This window comes from Dama dama, chromosome 18, assembly GCF_033118175.1.
Source record: "Dama dama isolate Ldn47 chromosome 18, ASM3311817v1, whole genome shotgun sequence".
Taxonomy (NCBI): Eukaryota; Metazoa; Chordata; class Mammalia; order Artiodactyla; family Cervidae; genus Dama; species Dama dama.
This window is the reverse complement of record NC_083698.1, coordinates 14,950,406-14,974,969: the sequence shown is the minus strand read 5'-3', so window position 1 is coordinate 14,974,969 and position 24,564 is coordinate 14,950,406. Positions and strand designations below refer to the sequence as shown.

At 39.2% G+C, this 24,564-nt stretch overlaps 1 protein-coding gene and 1 long non-coding RNA gene across 5 annotated transcripts in view; one reads left to right on the top strand and one right to left on the bottom strand.

Moving 5' to 3' along the window:
• Positions 1 to 6,444, top strand: part of LOC133072099 (uncharacterized) — a 152,668-nt gene extending 146,224 nt beyond the window's left edge. The window contains exon 3 of the long non-coding RNA XR_009696632.1: positions 6,143 to 6,444. This is a non-coding gene — a long non-coding RNA (uncharacterized LOC133072099). The remainder of the gene's footprint in view (positions 1 to 6,142) is intronic.
• Positions 1 to 24,564, bottom strand: part of UMAD1 (UBAP1-MVB12-associated (UMA) domain containing 1) — a 311,916-nt gene that overhangs the window by 136,481 nt on the left and 150,871 nt on the right. For all 4 annotated transcript variants that reach the window (XM_061164964.1, XM_061164962.1, XM_061164963.1 and 1 more), the window contains exon 3: positions 6,356 to 6,429. In XM_061164964.1, coding sequence (XP_061020947.1) covers positions 6,356 to 6,429 — 74 coding nt within the window. The remainder of the gene's footprint in view (positions 1 to 6,355; positions 6,430 to 24,564) is intronic.

Here is a 24,564-nt window from a genome sequence, read left to right as displayed (position 1 = left end):
AGGAGAAACTAATATCTTCAAACTAAGAGTTTCAGATTCATAGATACAGAGGAAAAAACAAGGTCTGTAGAGAAATACATGTTCAGACCAGTAACCCTAAGAGGGGGGAATATGACTTTATAACTGATACAACGAAATAGACAGCCAAGTGGATCAGTGAGAAAAGTTTGGGCCGTGTGATTGCCCATGATAGGTGAAAAATAACTTTTCAGTCAGTCACTCTTCTCCCTGCTGGAAAGATCCCTAGGTGAGAGGACAGATGTTTGGACAAGCCGTGATCAGATGTAATGCTCTGTGATCAACTAAGAGATCGTAAATAAGCCAGGGCAGGAAAGTACCTACATATCTCCCAAGATCATCCTCAGGAGAGTGCTCCCTCCGTAGTCTCAGCTGCCATCCAAAAAAGTTCTGTTAGGCAAAATCCTCACCATCAAACTTACTATCGTTTAAAATTAAGATATATTCACAGACAAACAGGAAAATGTGAACAATGGAGAGTGTGCTTTAACCCATTCATCTAACATTCCCAAGGCAATTACTCTTAATGTTTTTATGTATTACATTGTCTTTTTCTACACAGTTTTAAATATAATTTTGCACCTCAAATTTTCTAACTGAAATTATGAAACCAAGAGTCTTTATATTTTATTGAAAACTAAAAAATATTCCATTAAGTGGACTGCCATCTTTCTGCACATACAACCTCTTGTGGATTTAAGAGTATTTTCTTAGAATCCTAAAAGTGGAATTACTGTCAAAGTATGTTAATGTCTTTATGATTCTTGATACTTATTGCCAAATGCTTTCAAAAATGGTTGTACCAATTTAGACTGCCTTCAATAGCAATTCCCATTGTACCTGTATTTGGATTATGAATATCTTGTGAGAATAGTTTCATAATCATCATTATAACCCCCATAATATAAATTTATGAACTTATTAACATGTATCATGTTATACTTAAAAAATCTTAAAACCAAAATCATGATAACCAGGGGATGAATATTCGCTATTCCTGAGAATCCCTAAAGTTTCCTTTTTTCTGTAGTACCCAGTCTTAATTTTTTTCTACACAGAATTCAGTCTTTAATAAGATAATCTTAAACCCCTTTTTAAGGAGTGGTAACCAAAGTCTACACCATATGGAATTCACAAACTTCAAGGATATTTTCATTCATTTTAATGACTATCTAAAAAAAAAAAGAAAAAGAAAATTCATCCCTACAGAATCTGATGGCCTATAGCTTTGTCAAAAGACATAAAGCAAAATATAAAAAACACATTAAAAAAAGAGTGAACACTTCAGTAATACATGTTCATTCTATGCCTTTTTCAAAAGATCAATTTTTGTTCCCTAAATTACTAAACTATGAATTTCACATGTAACTCAACAATCTGTAAAAATGGAAGTAAGAAAATACAAAAACCGTGCACACTGCACTAGACTGAGATGTGTACTTCAAATGACATGAATAAACAGAGGCCCCCAAATCCTCACCTTACTCTCCAGGGATTCTACTATTATGCACTTAACGATCTTAGCAAGTGTTTTGTTGTTGTTGTTACTAATCTTACTGTTTTTACAACTGCTGTCTATTAAATTCCCTAGTACAAACTGGCTGTATGATTATTTTATGTCTTCATTAAAAAATTTATATTAAATATGCAGTAAGCTGCTTTGGCTAACAGAAGTTGGGGGGATATTAGTGTCACAGTTTATTATTATAAGCAATTTTTGTGTCTTCTGTCAGTATAACCACAGTAGTATCTCAGTACCACCAGCTGATAATAATCTTTATAAATCCTACTTTGCAGCTATACCATCTGTTAGTTATTATTTTATATGTGTCTCCATATGCATATGTGAATTAGTTGTCACTCAAGACAAACACACAAATCGAACTGTGGTTTTGTGGGGACTTTTTTATTGGCTTGTTTTTGTATTTTGTTATCTTTAGGTTAGTGAACTAAATAAATAAACATATTCTTCAGTCTTGGAGACCAAAATGAAATGCAAATTTCAGTTATAGAAATACAGACTTCCAGTTATAAGTCATGAGGATGTAACGTATAGCATGGGGTGTACAGTCAATAATACTGTATTAACTTTGCATAGTGACAGATGGTAACTAGACTTATTGAGGTGATCATTTTGCAATGCAAACAAATGTTGAAGCACTATGTTGTACACATGAAACTAACATAATATTGCATGTCAAATGTACTTCAATAAAAGAGGATAAAAAAGGCAAATTAAAAAAATAATTTTTTGTAGTACAAATAAAGTTCAACAAACGCAATCTAAAAGTATCTTCTAAAACTGATTAAAATTAATAGTCACCAAAATTGATGCAATTCTATTTAAAAAACTGATATTTATATATTCACAGCTCTTGGAATATACCTACAAACCAAAAAATAATCAGTAGTAAATCAGTAACTAATATTGTTCTAGTGTTCACAATATAAAACACTTTCCACAACTGAAGATTAGAAAAGAATGACTACTTACTTATTTATATTGCTAATTCCTTGCAGAGATGAATCATGACAAAAATTCAAAACCAGTTCCCCCATTAATCTCTGGGTTTATCCCCCTGAGCTGTAAATAACCAGGCTCCTACAGGAGCAGAAAACAGTAAGTTGTTGCCATGTCATTACAACTCACTACCAAAATTTACCCAGCGAGGCAACTACAAAAAAAAGGAACAGAAGGAGGCAGATAAACTTCCAACTGGATAATTAGTTCCAAATTATCACTTTTTCCTCAAGTAGTACAGTCTCATGACTTGATTTTAATAAGCTCAAATACGGGTTTACAGGAGCTTATATGCTACACACGGAAAACATGTGAATTCTGTAAAGAGTTATTAACGGGAATTAAGACTCAGACTAAAGCACAACCTGGGAGAAACCACATTTGATAACTAGATAGTTCACTGTCTCCTTAAGTTATCCTACTTTAGGGAACGATACTTTAGGATTATATTTAGGGAAAGCTAAAGTACAAACAGTAGTAAGTAAAGTTATAATTAAGAGAAACCTAAAATATTTACAGAGGGGGAGTAAAGAAGAGACAAACATACTTGAGAAAGTATGATTTCCTGGAATGAATGCTACATTAGTTTCAGTTTCACGAAGCAAAAAAATCCCACTAATTATTTAATACAAATAAACATGCTGCTTCTCATAGAATCTTCTGTGCATTAAAATAAGTCCTACTCCAACTTTGTAAAATGTAGCTTATTTGATGCCCAAACCAGATCTGCTTTTTTCAAATGTACTTCATCTAGAATTTCCATGATGTCTGTGGGAAAGCTGTGCTTGGAGAGGCAACACAGTTTTTGAAGTATACTTGGGCTATAAAGTGTAAGGGAAAATAACACAGACTACTTAACAAAATATTATAACTGCCATTAAAACTACAGTGTAGCATAGGCCAAGTTCCATTTTTTTTTTTTTTAAATACTTTATTATCTGTCACTGAGATCCATGTGTGGAAAGTAGTTTCATACCATGATTTGCTCCTGTATGTCTAAAATGTTAATGAGGAATTTCATTTCACAAGAATTTATATTAATATGTAAAATTGCATAAATTGTAAAAAAAAAATTTTTTTTCATAGTTCAAAGCTCACCTAATACATGAAGCCTTTCTTGATTCTCACTAATGATATTTCTTCCTCCACTGAAATCTCAGTTTAATTTGTAGTTAAGGAGGTTAAGAAATGTGTTTATTCCACCTTTTATTATAATGACTTGTGGAGTTGTCTGATGTTCATGAATAGATTGAGAATGTAAGTAAGAATCATGAAGTCTTACATACCTTTTATATCCTCTTTGCCCCATGTCCAACCAAATTCCTTGAAAACAGTAGTCGATCTACGTGCTTATTTGAATTCACCAAAAAATTCATTTGGGGATACTAAAATCTACCTTCTCCAAAGGGTTCTTAGAAAATCAATGTATATTTTGGTAACTAAGAGTGTTATTTTTAAGCTCTAGGGAACCTATACAAACTGATCAAACATGTTTTCCTTATAAATAATATTTCAACATTTGTTGTATTGCCATTAAAAAGGAAATTAATGAAAATCTTTCTGCTAGGTACAATAGTTACATTTTAATCAGATGTATCTCTTTCAAAAACCCAACTGAAATCATAACACTTCATCCTGCTAATGTATTGAATGTCAAAAATAACCTAAGTTAACAGATTTATGGTAACTCCTAGGGCTTCCCAGGTGGCACCAGTGGTAAAGAACCCACCTGCCAATTCAGGAGACACAAGAGATGTGGGTTTGACCCCTGGGTCGGGAAAATCCTCTGGAGGAGGGCATGGCAACCCACTCCAGTATTCTTGCCTGGAGAATCCCACGGACAGAGGAGCCTGTGGGCTACAGTCCCTGGGGTAGCGAAGAGTTGGACACAACTGAGCGACTGAGTTCACACAGTGGGTAGTCAGCGGGCTTGAAGTCAAGGAGTGATGTGATCTGATGCAATTTCTGCCTGCTGTGAAGAGAACAGACTTAAGGGGGAAGAATGGAGGCAGAGAGTCCAGGTGAAATTGGTGGCTTAGGATTCTAGCAGTGCCTGCATTGAGAAGTGGTTAGAGTCAGGATGTGCGGGGAAGCGGAGGAGACAGGACTTACTGGTGGAAATGCATGTAGAGTGTGAGGGAACAGGAGCCAGGGGTACCTGAGGGGTGTGATTCTAAACCACTCTTCAGAGGGTGATGCTGTTTAACACTGATGGTGAAAAAGAGCAGAGAGAAGCCTCGGGGTGGTAGGGCCAGGGATCAATAGTTCTGTGCTCAAGTAAAGGCTGAACTGTTTAGAAACTTGTAAGTGAAGTAGCTCCAATAATGAGCTAGTTTCAAATCTCAGAGGATCTAGTCTCAAAAGCTTCTTTCCTTCAAAATTAATCTTGGAATTCTTCCTATCAATAAATTGACTTTTAAAAATAATTGAGTTCGGCAGACATTTCCACTGAATCACATACATACCTAAGCAGTAAAACTGAAGTAATCATGGATGATTTCTAAACCATTTTGGTGGTTCTTTCCTAAAGCTCAAATACATCAAACTTTATTTCCTATCAAAGATGCTACTACCTAAGGTGGAAGGGAGATCTGCAAGGGAGGGGACATATGTACACATATAACTGATTCACTTCACTGTACAACAGAAACTAACTCGATTAACCCCCGATTAAAAAAACAAAAAAGATGTTACTTATGTTCAGTATTCACTAAATATCTGAGTAAATAAAACAGATCAATATGCTTTGACACATATAGTACAGATTTTTCTTTGTCCTTGTATCTTTTTTTTTCACCACTATATCCTCAGCCCCTTGCACAGTGCATTGAACAGTCATTGCTTAATGAATACCAGTTGCATGCAGTAATAGAAAAAAACAAATGCACAGTTTTATTGGAAATATGGCTCTTTTCTTTTTCTACATCAATTTTGCTTCCCAAGTAACTGCTTTTAAGTTTCTCTCTTGATTATAAAATATTTACTCACTGTGGAAAATCTAAACCCCAAAACCTCTCTTCTTAAGATGAATATTACTTTCTACTTATAACTCATGATTGTGTTCATTCATTTAACAAATACTTTTGACTTCCTTTTCTGTGCTAGGCTTTGTGGATACAGTGATGAATCAAGCAGGCCAGGTGCCCTGACCTCACTCCAGTTGTATGCAATACCCTCACTTTCTACAAAAAGTAGAGGTGTGTCACCATGCAGAAAGTTTCAAAATCCATGGATATCTCTTCCACTCCAATAGTTACCATTCTCCCAGTCTTAAAAATGATTCTTTCAGTGATTCAATAAGGTCAGCATGTTTCCACACAGACTATGGAAGGAAGTGAACTACACTCTCAAGTACTCACAAGGAACAAATAATTTTCTCACGTAGAAAAAGAAAAAAACTCTAGTCTTTTTACTGAACAATGTCAAGGCGTGTACTGTGGTGGTGGAAATGCTAATGTAAGACAGTTCTGAAGAAGTTATTTTCAAACCTTTCTCTATAGGTTCATATATTACCTATTTATTCAAACGTATTAGAAAAGACTCACTCAAGAAAAATAATTCAAGTGTTTTAACTTCGGTGTTCTATGCCTCTGTTTCCAACAGGAAGCTTTCATTACTGGCACTAGGAAAAGCTCAGTACTTGGGAAGCTACTCCTGCCCACCCTACCTTGATTTCTGGCAGCTCAGCCGTTGTCCTGGGACCTCGGCACCTGTCTGCACGGCCAGAAAGGAAGTGACTGTTTACCCTCAGAGGACTATATTACCACAGTGACTTGCTTGGATGTACCCCAAAAGGACTCACTGAGCTCCACTCACCTCCAAAGGCTGGTCGTCTTCTACATCTGAGGTTTTGCCTCTTGCTGCCACTCTTTGTTCATGCGCTGTATCTCCTAATAGACAAAGAAAAAAACCCGAAACTTTATCATGCTGTTGCGGCCAGACTGTCTGCTACTTATCTGAAATACCTTCCGTTACTAAACAATGAGCGCTGGAGAGGGTGTGGAGAGAAGGGAACCCTCTTGGACTGTGGTGGGCATGCAAATCGATGCAGCTACTGTGGAGAAGAGTATGGAGGTTCCTTAAAAAATACTAGGAATAAAACTACCACATGACCCAGCAACGCCCCTCCTGGGCATACATATCCTGAGAAACCCACAGCTCAAAAAGACACGTGTACCCCAGTGTTCACTGCGGGACTATTTACAACAGCCAGGACACGGGAGCAACCTTGCCGTCCATCAACAGATGAGAGGATAAAGAAGCTGCGGTACGCGCACACAATGGAATATCACTCAGCCATAAAAAGGCCTGTTAAACAGAGTGAAGTAAGTCAGAAAGAGAAAAGCAAATACTGTATATTAACACAATATATGGAATCTAGAAAAATGGTACTGATGAACTGATTTGCAGGGCAGGAATGGAGACACAGACATAGAGAACGGACTTGCGGACACAGCGGGAGAAGGAGACGGTGGGATGAATTGAGAGAGTAGTACTGAAATATATTCAACACCACGTGTAAAACAGCTAGTGGGAAGCTGCCGTGTAACACAGGCAGCTCAACCTGATGCTCTGTGATGACCTAGAGGGGTGGGATGGGGATGGGGATGGGGTGGGAGGGAGGCTTGTGAGGGAGGGGGTGTGTGTATACTTATGGTGGATTCATCCTACTGTACAGCAGAAACCAACACAATATTGTAAAGCAATTATCCTCCAATTAAAAAGAAATTTAAAATAAAGAACTTATAGGTAAACAGGTAGATAGGATTTTCACTGAAGGACTAATTTTAATAGAAGAATATGGGACATTTTTATTATAATTAAATACAGAATGAAACCTTTTCAAATAACCCAGAAAATGAGATTTAAATAAAATTTTGTTTGATGTCCCAAAGAATATGAAATATCTTCTGTTGTTGTATGTTCACACTGTGGCGTAAGCAAGTTAATATTTAAGAATAGTAATTTTATATAGGTCATAAAAATCATAAATACAGAGACATACAATCTAAACCAGAAATGTGTCCTGCTTTATACAGGTTTACTCTGGAAAAATCAAGTGAATTTATATTTTGTAAATCAAGTCATATTTCAAATAAACTAGGAAAGCTTATAACTTAAAGAGATAAAGCAAATTACTTTCAACCATTAGACATCTTTCTAACATGAATAACTGTCCTCTAAATGTGTCTTTTAAGAAGTTTTACTCTTTATAAGTGTTTATTTGTGTCTCTGTAGATCTACCTCAGAGTATGTATGTTTGTATGTAATAATTAACCATATGTCAAACCATTTTTACAACAGGAAAGAACAATGAACAAATTCATAAATTAGCATTCAGTTAATAGCCTAATCCTAAAGGTGGTGCCTGGGAGGGTTATATTACTAAACCAAGCTGGTGACTAGGCTGTCTCTAAGGACATAGGACAGACAGAAATATAGCTAGGTCAGTACAAGCATAATTTAATGTATTAATAGTCTATATTAATTTATTGACTAACACCAATCATCTGTGATTAACACATGGTAGGTAAAGAAACAATGAGTCTACTTGTTAAAAGCATAATGAGAAGTTAATCTAGTATCTGCTCTTCCCATAAAGTTAGGCCAGCCCAGGAAGGTCCACAAGAGGGAAGATTACAAAATCCATACACGATGATTTGGCTGACACTAAAGGTTAGGAATTTGTTAACATGGGGAAGATCACAGTCTTCACTGGAGGTAATAAAGTGTGGAAGTCTGGGCTGGGCTTCACTTTTCCACACTGAAACACAGAAGTTTACCAATGGCTATAATCAAGAAAGGGCCCTGTAAAATGTTAAAGAATTAAATAAAATTCTGTTAAATTCTAAAACAATTAAGAATTAAGTTGGTAGTTTACTGACATAAGATAAAGTAAATCACTAAATGTTTAAAATCCAAGCACGTCATGCATAGTCCAGCCTACAAACTGTGTTCTCAGCTAAGTAAGGCATTCATACTGTTGTTGGTCAGAACCCAGCATATGGTAGGCGTTTCATAAATACTAGCTGAGTAAATTAGTGAACGTCTATCTATAGTTTCTAGTCTATAAAACTGTGATAATACTGTGCATGCGGGCTGAGTCACACAGTCAGGTCCAACTCTGCAACCCCATGGACTATAGCCCGCCAGGCTCCTCTGTCCATGAATACTAGAGTGGGTTTCCATTTCCTCCTCCAGGGAATTCTCCTGACTCAGGGATCAAACCCACATCTCCTTCACTGACAGGCAGATTCTTTACCACTAAGCCACCTGGGAAGCCTGTGACAATACTAACTAGTATGTAATACAAGCTTTATTTGAGCATACAATTAAGTCTTTTTCCTCTAAAACATATCTGTGAAACTTAAAAAGCAAATTGATTAAACACCATTCTGATATATTGTTACTAGTGGTTGGTAATTGGGGCATAACTTGTTAGATTTTAAAAAGTTAATGATTTTTAAAAAATCATGCTGAAACAAAAGCATCAAGAACTTAAATTACATCTATAGGATAATAAAGTTAATAGTCATTACATGACAGATTATGTCAGCTTACTTTTATTACTAGAATGTAGAACAATTTTGATTTTTAAAGTTATTCTCTAAACTGACCATTTATTTGCACATAGGGAAGAGTCTTATTCTCAGAAATCCACCTTCTCTTTGAAAGTTAGGGATAAGCGAATCAACCCCTAGTTCATGGATGGCAAAACCACCCCACGAGTGGTTTAGCTTGCTTGGGTAGAGAGAATGAGACCACTGAGGCCCCAGCAGCACAGGCAGCCAAGGTAATGCACGCCTCTGTGCACGGAGTCAGGAGTGTCTAACAACTCACATGCCTCAGGTTGAGAAGAAAGTATGTGTCATCCAACATGAAAGGTCATTTACTCAAGAAAGTGTTTTTTTTTTTTTTTTTTTTTTTTAACCTTTAAAATGCTTATAGGGCCATCCACTAGCCACACAAACACTGTATTTGGGTGAAATCATTCAAGTCTGTGCTTTCTTTGCCAATTTCTGATTTCAAGGTAAGTATCTGTACCACACTTTTCCTTCATGTCTGTATTTACTTGTGGCTGCTGGGTCTTCATCGCTGTGTGTGGGGGCTCTCTCTAGTTGTGGCGGGCAGGGGCTACCCTCCGGCTGGGATGGGTGGGTGAAGCCTCTCACTTCAGTGGCTTCTCTTGCAGAGTGCAGGCTCGGTAGTTGGCGCGTGGGCTCGGTTGCCCTGGGGTATGTGGAGTCTTAGTTCCCGGAGTCAGGGACTGAACCCACATCCCCTGCACTGTCAGGCGGATTCTTAACCACCGGGCCAGCAGGGACATCCCAGACTTTCTCAATACCTCCCTACTGCTCGAATAGCCAGAAAGGCTGTCAGCCAGTGTTCCCGACAGCACACAACACATCTGCCTGGAAGCCACTGTACAGTCACTGGCTACTGAAATGCCATATTTAGTGATGACTCAAGACAATAACTGATTACCAGGAAATTGTGACCTGCAAGGTTATTCTCTATAAACAAAGGCGCAAAGTGAAAACTACACAAACAGCAAACAGAAAAGAACAGGTCACAGTGAAATAGAACTATTTTCCTCTCACTGAAGAATTATTTTATCATGGTAAAAATTCAATTAGTTTCTCTAACTTGTTATAACCCATATGAAAGTAAGACACTTCAACAATAAAAATAAAGATGCATGTGATGAATGTGAAATGATGCTTCAGTTCTCAGATGAGAGTTAGTTCTAATTTATGTGCTGTATGGATTGAATAGGGCTTCCCAGGTGGCTCAGTGGTAAAGGATCTATGTGCCAGTGTAGGAGATGCAGGTTTGGTCCCTGGATAAGGAAGCTCGCCTGGAAAAGGAAACAGCAACCCACTCCAGTACTCTTGCCCGGAAAACACCATGGACAGAGAAAGGAGCCTAGCGGGTTCATAGGATCGCAGAGTCAGACATGACTGACTGACTGAGCATGCACCCATAGATTCAAAACTTTCATTTGCAACTCAACTATTTAAAAGGAAGGAAAAAGACAACAAAAACAGACTCAAACTATTACATGTAGAATGGATAAACGCCAAGATCCTACTGTATAGCACAGGGAACTATATCCAATCTCCTGGGATAAACCATAATGGAAAAGAATATTTGGAACAGAATGTGTATATGTATATAACTGAGTCACTTTTCTGTACGGCAGAGATTGGCACAATACTGTAAAGCAACTATACTTCAATTTTAAAAAAAGAAAAAAATTCATAGTATTAATATTTCATAAAGTCTTATTTATAACACCACATTGATTCTCATCCCCATTGCCCTCCTCCATGACTTTACTGTGTGGACTTCCCTGATGGCTCAGACGTTTAAGAATCCACCTACAATACAAGAGACACAGGTTCGATCCCTGAGTCAGGAAGATTCCCCTGGAGAAGGGAATGGCTACCCACTCCAGTATTCTTGTCTGGATAATTCCATAGACAGAGGAGCCTGGCAATTTAAACGAGACAGGCTTCATACATATTAATGAAGCTCTTTCAGAACTTAAAGGACTGAAGTGAAATTTCATGTGTATTTCAGACTAGTGAGGCTAGATAGGAAACATTTTAGGCTTCTCTGTCAAAACTTCTCGAGTCTACCATTGTAGTTGGGAACGGCCACAGATATATGGACTGCGGAGTGGAGCTGTGCTTCAATGAAAGTTTACTTACAAAAGTGGGTTGAGTCAGGCTGTAGTTTCCAGATCTCTATTTTAGATCTTACCTCTTCTAGGATAAAAAGCTGAATTGTGCTATATAAGGAGACAAGAAAAGACTGGTGATTAGCATGTCTTCATGATCTCATTCTACTGGGTGACCCGGGTGGAGGGAGAGGAGAGAAGTGATGAAGAATGAGCACTAGGTGCAAGGGAAAAGGAGAGGAGACGCTTCCAGTGATGCCCGGGGAACCTGACTGCCTCTCGGGACCACCCAGAGGGGACTTCTTTCGGGGAGGGGTGGTGGGTGAGTCAGGGAGCACCCTCACTCTTTAGGCCTCCTTCAGTGTGGAGGAAACCCTGGTTACTAACATTCACCCCAGTCTCCCCCTCCATTCTCCGGTCACTGGGTTGGTGATGTGGGGGGGCAAGGCCAACGGGGTTCTTGCTGGCCCGACTCCCCTCCCCACTCTCCTGCTGCTCCGCACGCCCTCGGCTTTGACGCTGCACAGGGGGCCCCCCACTGGAGCAGGGCCGCCCCAGCCCCACATACTCTGCAACAGGGTGGAGTCCCACCTACTGGGGTTCAGAACAGGAAACCCATTTGCTTCTCGACAGAAGCCACGTTCTTCAACACCAGCTTTACAGGCAATAAAGACGAGAATATGCTCTTTATCTCTATTTTTTTAACTAAATTGTCCAGATCTTATCTGGGTCAGGAGGGTGTTATTACTGGAACACCCTAGAATCCAACAGGACAGGGAATGGCCTGGTGTGAACAGCACTGGAACCTGCCTACAGATGAAAAACTGTGAACACAGAAATCTGTTTTCTTTCTTTCCTTTTATTAGAGAGGAATTATCTAGAGCTTCATATCTGAGAATGCAGTCTTCAAAACACTAGTTTCAAGGGGTTCCCATGGAAAAAATAGCTCTCTGGTCAAAAGTATGAGGAAAAACCTACAGAATGCATTCCCTCCTGACTGATTTTCAATGTACTTTGACATAGTAAAGGCTCTGAAAAATTCAGTAAAGAAACTAAAAAGAAATTTTCACCATGTTTTTGACTAGAAAGCCACCGTATTCACTCTATTAAAATCTTTCAGAGTGTCACACTACAGGGAATGCTACTGTAACATTTCTGAAGTTAAAATTGAATATGAAATATTTTTACTGACTTTTTAAAGATCCTCCACATTGTCAAATTTGTTATTTAGTTCTTGAACGTTCATTTTATACAATGTTAACTCATACTTCTTTTCCTTTAGATGATTCTTTTTACAACTCCCTGTTAATTCATGCAGTTGCATTTGGGGCAGACTAGCAGATTGTGACTGCATTCTACTGCATGATTCTGATTCCAGAATAGCTGATAATCTACAGAGGAGAAAAGGATAGCCAGACACCTTGAAGACACAGGAGAAAGCCCCAGTGCTCAGAAACATCCCCCCCACAATTCTACCAATTAGAGATTCATTAGGGTTAATGAGCTCCTCTTTTAAAATGCAAATACCCTGTGGGAGTGTTTGCTTATTAGTCATTCACAGAGTGAAGTAGTGGAAAGAACAGTGGAATGGCCTCTCCATTAACTCCTTTTCATTCCTCAGTCACACACTCATTACCCAAGGAGGCCTGGCACGGTGGCAACAGAATGGCTTTGGAACTGACAGAACTCAACCCAACGCCTTTGCCAAATCCATGACCTTGGGCACATTACTGAATTTCTCAGAGCCTCAATTTCCTCATCTGAAAAATGGGAATCATGACATATAATAAGGCTATTATGGTGGCATTAGTGGTAAAGAATCCATCTGCCAATTCAGGAGATGCAAGACACGCAGGTTTCGATCCCTGGGTGGGAAAGGTCTCCTGGAGGAGGGCATGGTAACCCACTCCAGTATTACTGCCTGGAGAATTTCATAGACAAGACAGCCTGGCGGGCTACAGTTCATGGGGCTACAAAGAGTCAGACACAACTGAGTGACTGCATGTGCACACACAGATTAAATGAGAAAACATGCTAAACACTAACGGCAGAGAGGAAGAAGGGAGAGGAGTTGGGGAAAAGATAAACGTTGTGAATAGCTGTGGCCGTGATCTTCAGCACAGCATAGGTCAAAGAAACGCTCTCCTGTAAACTCATTTAGTGCCCCAAGCAGTGTGGTGAGGTCCGCTTTGTGATATCCATTTAAGGATGGCAGCTCTGGTGCTGGAATCCAAGTCTGCTGACAGTGCCAAGTCATCATGTAACACCATGCAGCTTCTCATTACTCCTCAAGACAAGTTATCCAACTCGGTTTCATACACATTATATTTAAGTCTCCTCCAGTTCCGTTCTGTTTTCTTTTCCACTTTTGAGAATATTGTCCACATGCTCCCTGTTTTCCACTATAATGAAGAAAGGAAGGACAGAGAGAAAGCAGAAGTTCTAATTGCCAAAGATGTGCCTTGCCCAGGAGCCTGCAGCTGTCGGGCCAGGACTCTTGACGACAACAGTTACCCCACAAGAAGACAGGAATAAGAACACTGGAGCCAAGGAGAGAGGACTGCAGTCAGCAAACACACAGAGGGAAAGGTTCAAGCCAGTGAGGAATTAAAGAAAAGCGAATTAAAATGGTACCAAGAATATATTAAATGAGCATACCAAGATCATTACACCCAAATTAGCTAAAGATGCTTACAACTAACACACTGGCATCATTCTGACAGATGAAGTTAACACTGTTGATTCAACTGTATGTGAGAGGGGGATAGTTCAAAGATAATTCTATGCACACATGAAGAACTCCTGAAAAGAATTATAAACAACTGTTAAAATATGGAGAAAAATTAAAATTAAGGGTTCAGTAGAACACGCAATGCATTTTATAAGATATTAGTGTGAATCTCAGTGGTAAAGAATCCGCCTGCTAATGCAGGAGACTCGGGTATGAACCCTGGGTTAGGAAGAGCCCCCAGAGAAGGAAATGACAACACACTCCAGTCTTCTTGTCTGGTAAATTCCATGGACGGAGGAACCAGGCGGGCTACAGTCCATGGGGTCACAAAGAGTCAGACACGACTGAGCAATGGAGCATGCACGCGCATACACAGTGTAAATCTTAATTTTAACACTTTTATATACAAATTTTAGGCAATGTAACAGATTTTAATTTATGACTGCTATTAAAATCATACAGCTGAAATTTCACTTACTGCACTGCAAGCTGGGGGTCACACTGGACACTTTAGGACATTCATTCAAGGAAGTAAGAATACCCAAAAATCCAACAGAAGTCAGACTCAATGATCAATCCTCCTGGTCTGCTCTGAATTAATTTGTCCTGCAATTCCAGATTTCTTTAGTTCTGAGTCGTGTTACGATATAGCTATGGTTAAAAATTTTTCTGGAAGATTTCAAGCAATCCACAACATCAATTAGGTATTTAACACTAATGTTAAACACATAAGCCCAGGCATTTTTTTAGACTAGAAGACTAGAAACTCAAAAGGCCAAAGTAATTTTGTACTTGTACATTTGTAGAATATTGTATCACGCTGTACAAATATGCCTTCAAAGGTGGTTTTTTTTTTTTGGATAGCTTTCCTAAATCTGAATAAATTTACACCCTGCAAGAGTATGTTGGGCGGCTCATCATTCCTGACCCTGGATCCCAAAATGCTGCTAAAAGAACCCGCTACACAAAGGTTAGCTCTGAGCAGGCCGCTGACAACACATCTACAGGCCCTGTTGCAAACAAATAGGACTGATACAAGAAGGATTTTCAATGTGTAGGGCTTGAAACATAAATCTATAAACAGAAAAAAAAAAACAGGCTCACTCTACCAGTTAATCTGGTATCCTGAAACAAAGACTCAAATGTGCTGCCTGTTGTAGGAGGAAAATGATGGCATTGATCCATCACCAAAAATGCAACCAAGGCAGAGGTCACTGGTACCAAGGCACTCACGCTCAAGAGTGACTGATCTGCTTTCCAACCAACAGAGTAAACTCGTAGAGTTACTGGCTGGGGTCAGAATTTCTGCTCAGTCAGTTTTCCACACAGAAATAAGGGATACCATGAGATGAAACGTGTTTTTCCATCTACAGCATCCATTGGTCCAATCAGAGATATGAGGTAGGTAAGCTGTCAGTGTCTTGAACTTGAGTTCTGGTAGGGACCAAAGAGTTGTAGTGTGAGAAGTAAAGTTGCTCAGTCGTGCCCGACTCTGCAAACCGATGGACTGCAGCCCACCAGACTCCTCTGTTCATGGAATTTTCCAGGCAAGATTACGGGAATGGGTTGCCATTTCCTTCTCCAGGAGATCTTCCCAACCCAGGGATCGAACCCGGGTCTCCCTGTAAGTAGTATAAGAGAACATGGCAAAGAAAATTTCCAGCAGAAACAATAAAATCAGGATATGAAACATACTACAATCAGCTTCATGTTGTTTCATTCATTCAACAAATATTTGCTGAATACCTATTATGTTAGATAGCATCCCTGACTCAGTGGACATGAATCTGAGCAAACTCCAGCAGAGAGTGGAGGACAGAGGAGGCTGGCGGGCTACAGTCCGTGGCAAAGGGTCGGACATGACTTAGTGACTGAACCCAGCAACAATCTAGTACGTGCCACATATCATGCTGGGAACCATGTGAACTACAGCGATACCATCCCTGCCCTCAGAGCATTTACAGCCTCAGTCCAGTCGCTCAGTCATTTCTGACTCTGCGACCCCATGAACTGCAGCAGGCCAGGCTTCCCTGTCCATCACCAACTCCTGGAGCTTACTCAAACTCATGTCCATTGAGTCGGTGATGCCATCCAACCACCTCATCCTCTGTCATCCCCTTCTCCTCCTGCCTTCAATCAATCTGCATCCTAGAGGGGATTTTTCAGTCAACTAAATGTAATCACAAAAACCGATTGTAGAAATTAGCCCCAAACTGAAAATTATGGGACTATCAAATCAATTAAGGAATAGAAATTTCATTCAAAGCACACTTGGGGAAAAGTGGCCAGTCATAACAAGAACAAGCTTCGTATCAGGGCTTTCTTTCCCCCTCAGCACCTTTCACTAAAAATTAAGCATATATTTTGCCAGCATCACTACTTTCAGTGGAAAAAAGTATTTCTGAAAATATACCAACATTATTTGAAGAAAAGTTGATATTAAAAATGAATCAAAAAAAAAAAAAACAATGAATCACTTGCAAACCACAGATCACAACTAGAAGCAAAGCCACGTGTGACGAATGTAATGAGGTGGTGTGACGTTATTCCCAGATGAAAAACGGGAGTTTGATTTCAAAATGCAAAAGACACTGGCCTGCTTTATTGAAGACATCACACTTCTCATGTGATTATACAATGTGAGCATGTGACATTGCTATCCTGAGGATCACCACATGTCATATTTAAAATGTTCATATAAGGGGCTCCCTTGGTGGCTTAGTGGTAAAGTATCCGCCTGCCACTGCAGGAGATATGGGTTTGATCCCCAGCCAGGGAAGATCCTCCATAACATGGAGCAACTAAGCCTGTGTGCCCCAACTACTTAGCCTGTGCTCCAGAGTCCAAGAGCTGCAACTATGGAAGCCTGTGTGCCTACAGCCCAAGCTCTACAACAGGAAAAGTCACTGCAATGAGAAACCCACAGCTAGAGAGTAGCCCCCGCTCACCACAACTAGAGAAAAGCTTGCACAGCAATGAAGATTCAGCACAGCCAAGAAATTAAAAATAATTTTAATGCTCATAGAAAGACGGAGGGGACATATGTATACACATGGCTGAGTCATCCTAATGTATGCCAGAAACCAACACCATATTGTAAAGCAATTATCCTTCAATTAAAAATAAATACATTTTTTAAAAATGCTCATGTAAGACAAGTGGTTTGGTCCCTTTAGGAACTCACGTAAAACTCAACACCACAAGGTCTAAGGGACACAGTCCTAACCTGTACACCCGTCTACTAACTAGAAACAGGTAAAGAGCCACAGTGAATCACCAACTAGCCTCCCAAGGAAGGAGGAGCCTGACTGGGAGGTGACCAAAGTTTAGGCATGTAAACTGGGGCCTGGCCATCCTCTTATGGAACTTCTAGTTGGGCTATAATATACAGACAGGATGGAAAAGAAAGTATATCATGGGCTAGCCTGGGACAAATGTGCCGTAAGGGAGAGCAGGGGCTAAGAGCAGCAGAGGGCAGGACCTTCAAATGCATTGACATCTCCTACATGCCCCGGTGAGACACTGCATCTCACATCAGAGTGTGTGACAATCACCAGCAGTACAAATTCCCGAGTCTCATGGGAGATTCGGACTTGCTCAGTTCAGTGAACAGCCAAAGAATCTAAATTTTTAGCTAGCCTTCTAGGAGACTCTAATAGAGCTGACTCACAAACCACCCTCTGAGACGCACTGACGCTGAGATAACCTTCCATGGCTGACAGAGTACCATCTGCCTAATTTGGGGAGTGACTGTCCCCTCCTTCATTTCTCCTTCCCTCCCACATTGTTTAAATGTTCAGAGAGTACGGACACAGCTCTGTGCATAGCTCTAAGTCACGGCCCAAAACATTCCCCAAAGAACTGAAAGCAGGGAGGGTCTCGAAGAAATATTTGCACATCCACGTTCATAGCAGCATGATTCACAAGTCAAAAAGCTGAAGAAACCCAATTATCCATCAACAGATGAATGGATAAACAAAGTATGGAACATACATACAAGGGAGTATTATTCAGCCTTTCAAGGAAGAAAATTCTGACATATGCTATGACATGGGTAAATCCTGAAGACACTGTGCCAAGTAAAATGCCAGTCATGAAAACACACATACTGTATGATTGCTTTTATATGCGATGCCTAGAATAGTCAAATTCATAGAGATAGAAAGTAGAATGGTGGCTGCCAGGAGCTGCAGGAAAGAGGAAACAGAAAGTTGTTGTTTAACTGTGAGAGTTTGAGTTTAAAGAGATTTAAAGAGAGTTTGAGTTTTACAATATAAGAGTTCTAGAGATTGATTTACAACTTTGTGAATGTACTTAACTGAACTGTACATTTAAAACTGGTTAGGATGGTAAGACTTACAGGTACTTTACTACAATTAAATATAAAAATTTAAGATGTGCTACTGTCTATTTAGAACAAGAACATGGTAGAAGTTAAAGGTAAGTCTACTGCTGATCAATACTGTACTTTACAACTTATTTTAGCTTTGTCCTAGTAAGTGTTTCCCTGGTGGCTCAGACGGTAAAGAATTCACCTGTAATACAGGAGACCCAGATTTGATCCCTGGTTGGGAAGATCCCCTGGAGGAGGGCATGGCAACCCACTCCAGTATTCTTGCCTGGAGAATCCCCATGGACAAAGGAGGCTGGCAGGCTACAGTCCATGGGGTCGCAAAGAGTCAGACACGACTGAACGACTAAGCATAGCACAATAAGTGTTTACATACAAATGCTATAATTAGTATTTATTCTAAGTTCATGTTGTTGTTTAAATATATATATAATGTATCTAAAGAAAAAAAGGAAACAATCAAGTGAAGCAAAATACGTGTTTTCTTTCTGCTACAGGATTGGTTATGACTTAATTAAAGGGCCAAGCTATAAGAAATAGTTTGCCCAATCAGAGAAGAAAAAGAAATAAAAGAAATCCAGATGAGAAAAGAAGTAAAACGCTTACTGTTTGCAGCCAACATTGACACTATACGTAGAAAACCGTAAAGACCCTATCAGAAAGTTGCTAGAGCTGATCAGTGAATTTAGCAAAATTGCAGGATACAAAATCAATACGCAGAAATCACTTGCACTCCTACACATTAACAATGAAATATCAGAAAGAGAAACTAAGGAATCAATCCCATTTACTATTGCAACAAAAAGAATAAAGTACCTAGGAATAAACCTACCTAAGGAGACAAAAGAGCTGTACACAGAAAACTATAAGACACTGATGAAAGAAATCAAAGATGACATTAACAGATGGAGAGATAGTCCATGTTCTTGGGTTGGAAGAATCAATATTGTGAAAATGACAATACTACCAAATGTAATCTACAGATTCAATGTGACCCCTACCAAATTACCAATGGCATTTTTCACAGAATTAGAACAACAACAAAAAAAACCCCTCACAATTCATATGGAAACACAAAAGATCCCAAACAGCCAAAGCAATCTTGAGGAAGAAGAATTAAACTGGAAGAATCAATCTTTCTGACTTCAGACTACACTGCAAAGCTACAGTCATTAAGACAGTATGGTACTTGATAAAAACAGAAATATAGACCAATGGAACAAGATAGAAAGCCCAGAGATATACCCATGCACCTATCAGTACCTTATATTTGGCAAAGGAGGCAAGAATATACAATGGTATAGTATAGTCTCTTCAATAAGCGCTACTGAGAAAACTGGACAGCTATGTGTAAAAGAAAGAAATTAGAACACTTCCCAACTCCCCACACAAAGATAAAACTCAAAATGAATTAAAGATCTAAATGTAAGACCTGAAACTATAAAACTCTGTGAGGAAAACATAGGCAGAACACTCTGACATAAATCACAGCAAGGTCCTCTACAACCCACCTCCTACAGTAATGGAAACAAAAACAAAAATAAACAAGTGGGACCTAATTAAACTTAAAAAGCTTTTTGCACAGCAAAGGAAACTATAAACAAGGTGAAAAGACAACCCTCAGAATGGAAGAAAATAATAGCAAATGAAACAACTGGCAAAGAATTAATTTCAAACATACATAAGCAACTCATACAAATCAACACCAGAAATGCAAACAATCCAATCAAAAGGTGGGCAAAAGACCTAAACAGATATTTCTCCAAAGAAGACATACAGGTGTAATAAACACATGAAAAGATATTCAACATCACTCATTATTAGAGAAATGCAAATCAAAACTACAATGAGATATCACCTCACACCAGTCAGAATGGCCATCATCAAAAAATCTACAAAAAAAAAAATCTACAAACAATAAATGCTGGAGAGGGTGTCGATAAAAGGGAACTCTCTTGCATTGCTGGTGGGAAAGTAAATTGATACAGCCACTATGGAAGACAGTATGGAGATTCCTTAAAAAACTAGCAGTAAAACCACCATATGACCCAGCAATCCCATTCCTAGGGATATATGTTGGGGAAACCAAAATTGAAAAAGACACATGTACCCTAATGTTAACTGCAGAACTATTTACAATAGCTAGGACATGGAGGCAACTGAGATGTCCATCAACAGATGAACAGATAAAGAAGCTGTGGTACACGCACACAATGGAATAATACTCAGCCATAAAAAGGAATGTATTTGAATCAGTACTAATGAGGTGGATGAACCTAGAGCCTATTATACAGGGTGAAGTGAGTCAGAAAGAGCCATATACTAACGTATACATATGGAATGTGGAAAGATAGTACTGATGAACCTATCTGTAGGGCAGCAGTGGAGACATAGAGAACAGGCTTATGGACGTGGGGGGAGGAAGAAGAGGGAGGGATACATAGGGAGAGTAATATGGAAACATGCATTATCATATGTAAAACTGACAGCCAATGGGAATTTGCCATATAACTCAGGGAACTCAAACGGGGCTCAGTAACAACGTAGAGGGGTGGGGTGGAGAGGGAGGTTAGAGGGAGGAGACATAAGAATATGACTGATTCATGTTGATGTTTGGCAGAAACCAACACAATACTGCAAAGTCATTATCCTTCAATTAAAAATAAATAAATTTAATTTAAAAATAAAACAGACAACCAACAAGGACCTAGTGTACCTAGTTGCTCAGTACTGTTGCTCAGTGTTATATGGCAGCCTGGATGGGTGAGGAGTTTGGAGGAGAACGGACATGCATATATGTATGGTTGAGTCCCTTTACTTTCCACCTGAAACTGTCACAAAATTGTTAACTAGCCATACTATAATACAAAATAAAAAATTTAATAAAAAAAAAAGAAATAGTTTGCCCAACTGCACAGTTACAATGCACTGCATTAATTAATAATAACATCAGAACACATTTTGGCCACGCGGTACTAGTAATGTTGTCATAATAATGTTTCTGTAGGTGTACATCTACCTACTTGTTTGTACATACATTACCAAGTAACAAGGTAACAACACAGTGTTAATAATACTGAATATCAACATGCTATACTTTAAAAACATCTCAATTTCTGGTCATAAAAATTGAAATTTTCTAATAACTTGAACCAATAAATCTACAATATAAAGTACTAGATAAATAAAGCACATTTATAGGTCATGTAAAATTTCAGAGCTAATATTTCTATCTTTTAATTATCTAATGCAAAACACCTAAACTTCCTCTTAGGAAGAGATCGTTTTCAAGCCCCCTAAGCCTTAACGTCACTAGGATGGGGAGAGGAGGTGGCTGACAATGAAATCCAGGTTTGCTGGAAGAGATCAATATCAATAAATTAACTGTAAAGTCCCCAATTAGTGGCTTGAATTTCTTCCCCACAGAAATGCCTCCAAATATGAGAGGTTAAGGGAAGAAAAAGAAGAAGAGAGTAAGAGGGTAGGAGCCAGTGGACAAATCAGACTTGGGGAGCCCACTACTGGTAGGTCCTCAGCTAACAGTGAGCGGACACTGACCTCTGGAGCTCCAAAACAGACTAAGAGCGCAAAACTCAGAAAGGAGAAAGGGCAGAAACGCATTAAGGAAGAAGCCCCCTGGTTAGAAGGATAAATCACAGGGCTGAAGTATGTGAATTTACTTGATGACCTCCACCAGCTGACTTGTACTCCCTGCTCACGTCTCACCCCTCCAGACCCAGGAGAACCCATGCCCCCATCACATGCACCCATTCATGCCTGTCCTCCAAAGTGCGCTCCACATTCACAATCACTTAGTGATTTGCACTCACTCATTTAATAGCTTTTCTTCCCACTAGTCTGTCAGCTCCACCAGGACAAGGGTGTGTTTCTTCACCACAGTATTTCCAGCACCTACTACAGTAGATGGCACCCAGTATACACCGGGTAGACCCTGATGAAATAACTATTGTTTGATACATTACAGCAAAAGTGGCCTTGTCAAGCAACTCCTGCAGCTCAATTCCAGAAAAATAAAAGACCCAATCAAAAAGTGGGCCAAAGAACTAAACAGACATTTCCCCAAAGACATACAGATGGCTAACAAACACATGAAAAGATGCTCAACATCACTCATTATCAGAGAAATGCAAATCAAAACCTCAGTGAGGTACCATTACATACCAGTCAGGACGGCTGCTATCCAAAAGTCTACAAGCAATAAATGCTGGAGAGGGTGTGGAGAAAAGGGAACCCTCTTACACTGTTGGTGGGAATGCAAACTAGTATAGCTGCTATGGAGAACAGTGTGGAGATTCCTTAAAAAACTGAAAATAGAACTGCCATATGACCCAGCAATCCCACCTCTGGGCATACACAGCAAGGAAGCCAGAATTGAAAGAGACACATGTTCCCCAATGTTCACTGCAGCCCTGTTTATAATAGCCACGACAAGGAAGCAACTTAGATGCCTATCAGCATAAGATGGATATGAAAGCTGTGGTACATATACACAATGGAATATTACTCAGCCATTAAAAGGAATACATTTGAATCAGTTCTAATGAGGTGAATGAAACTGGAGCCCATTATACAGAGTGAGGTAAGCCAGAAAGAAAAACACCAATGCAGTATACTAACGCATATATATGGAATTTAGAAAGATGGTAACGATAACCCTGTATGTGAGACAGCAAGAGAGACACAGATGTATTGAACAGTCTTTTGGACTCTGTGGGAGACGGTGAGGGCAGGATGATATGGGAGAATGGCATGAAACATGTAAATTATCATATATGAAATCGCCAGTCCAGGTTCAATGCATGATACAGGATGCTCGGGGCTGGTGCACTGGGATGACCCAGAGGGATGGGATGGGGAGGGAGTTGGGAGGGGGGTTCAGGATGGGGACGCATGTACACCCATGGCGGATTCAAGTCAATGTATGGCAAAACCACTACAATGTTGTAAAGTAAAATAAATCAATAATTTACATAAAATTAAAAAAAAAAGTGGCCTTGTCATGAGGAGGGTCACATACAGTCTCAGAAATACAAGTTCCTAATGAAAGGATGGGATAAATAAAGAAAGCTAAAGAGGAGGCACTATGATTGGTAAAAGGAAATACGTTTATTAAGGGCACTTATAAGTGAGTGGAAGGCAGAGTCTGGACAAAAAGGCTTTGGGAGAGATCAATAATCACAGCCCTGTCATCAAGTTCGGACAGGATTTCAGCAATAAGGAAGGTCAGGGTAGACCAGCTGTAAGATACTTAGAAACACTTCCCAGAAGATTGTTAAGGGTAGATGAAAAATGCCAAAGAGGCAACAGTGACTCTGAAATCAGAGAAGAGATCTTACTGGGTTCTCTGTAGTTACAGTGAGTTTGAGGTAATTGCATTAAACAGAAGACATGGCTAAGATTCCAAAGGAATTCTGACAAAGTATTTTTATTTATTTTATTGAATTTAATGCTCCAATTTTAAGTTTACTACTAACATGAATTTGACAAATTTTAAATGCCTTCTTTAAAAAACATAAAAACATTAGAAATATGTACTAACATCTGTGATTTTTTAAAAAAATTTCTCTCTTGTCTAAGTTATGAAAATGGTATAATGCTTATGCACTTAAAATTCCTAATTTATTACCACTGAATTCCACAGTATTGCTCCGCCTCATGAATTTGATATTTTTGAAATTAGAATTTGTTGCTTAAATCCCTATTATATACTTCATGACACAGCAATTTCAAATAAATTCAGTAGTCTCCTAGGGGCTGGCTCAGTGAAATTAGAATTCATCTAGACATGTGCCTAATTACAACATGTTAAAAAGGAAAAAAAGGAATTCCAATCTTCAGTAACATTTTTCCTAAGGCTTAAAGGCTGAGGATAGAAAAGATGCACATATTAAGCAACTAGTTCTGTTACGGTAAGTTTTCTAAGAATAGTTGCTTCATTCAAATCAACCTGTCTCAATCAAATTTATCCTCTTCACTTATCACTTTACCCACCTCCAGACCTAATGAAGCAAACCTTCCTCCAGCGGCTATCAGATTCCCCCTCTTCACCCTGAAAGGAAGCACATCAAGCTACTGAGGGCAAGGCCCCTGCAACCGATCCCAGAGGCAACAGACAGAGTGCCTCCATCTAAGGAAAGAACAGGTGGCTCTCCCCACGCAGCTTCCTAAGGGAAAAACGCTAAATGCTGACTTCTCTGTACGGTGCTGACTTATCTGTAGACCATGCATCTACCAACTCA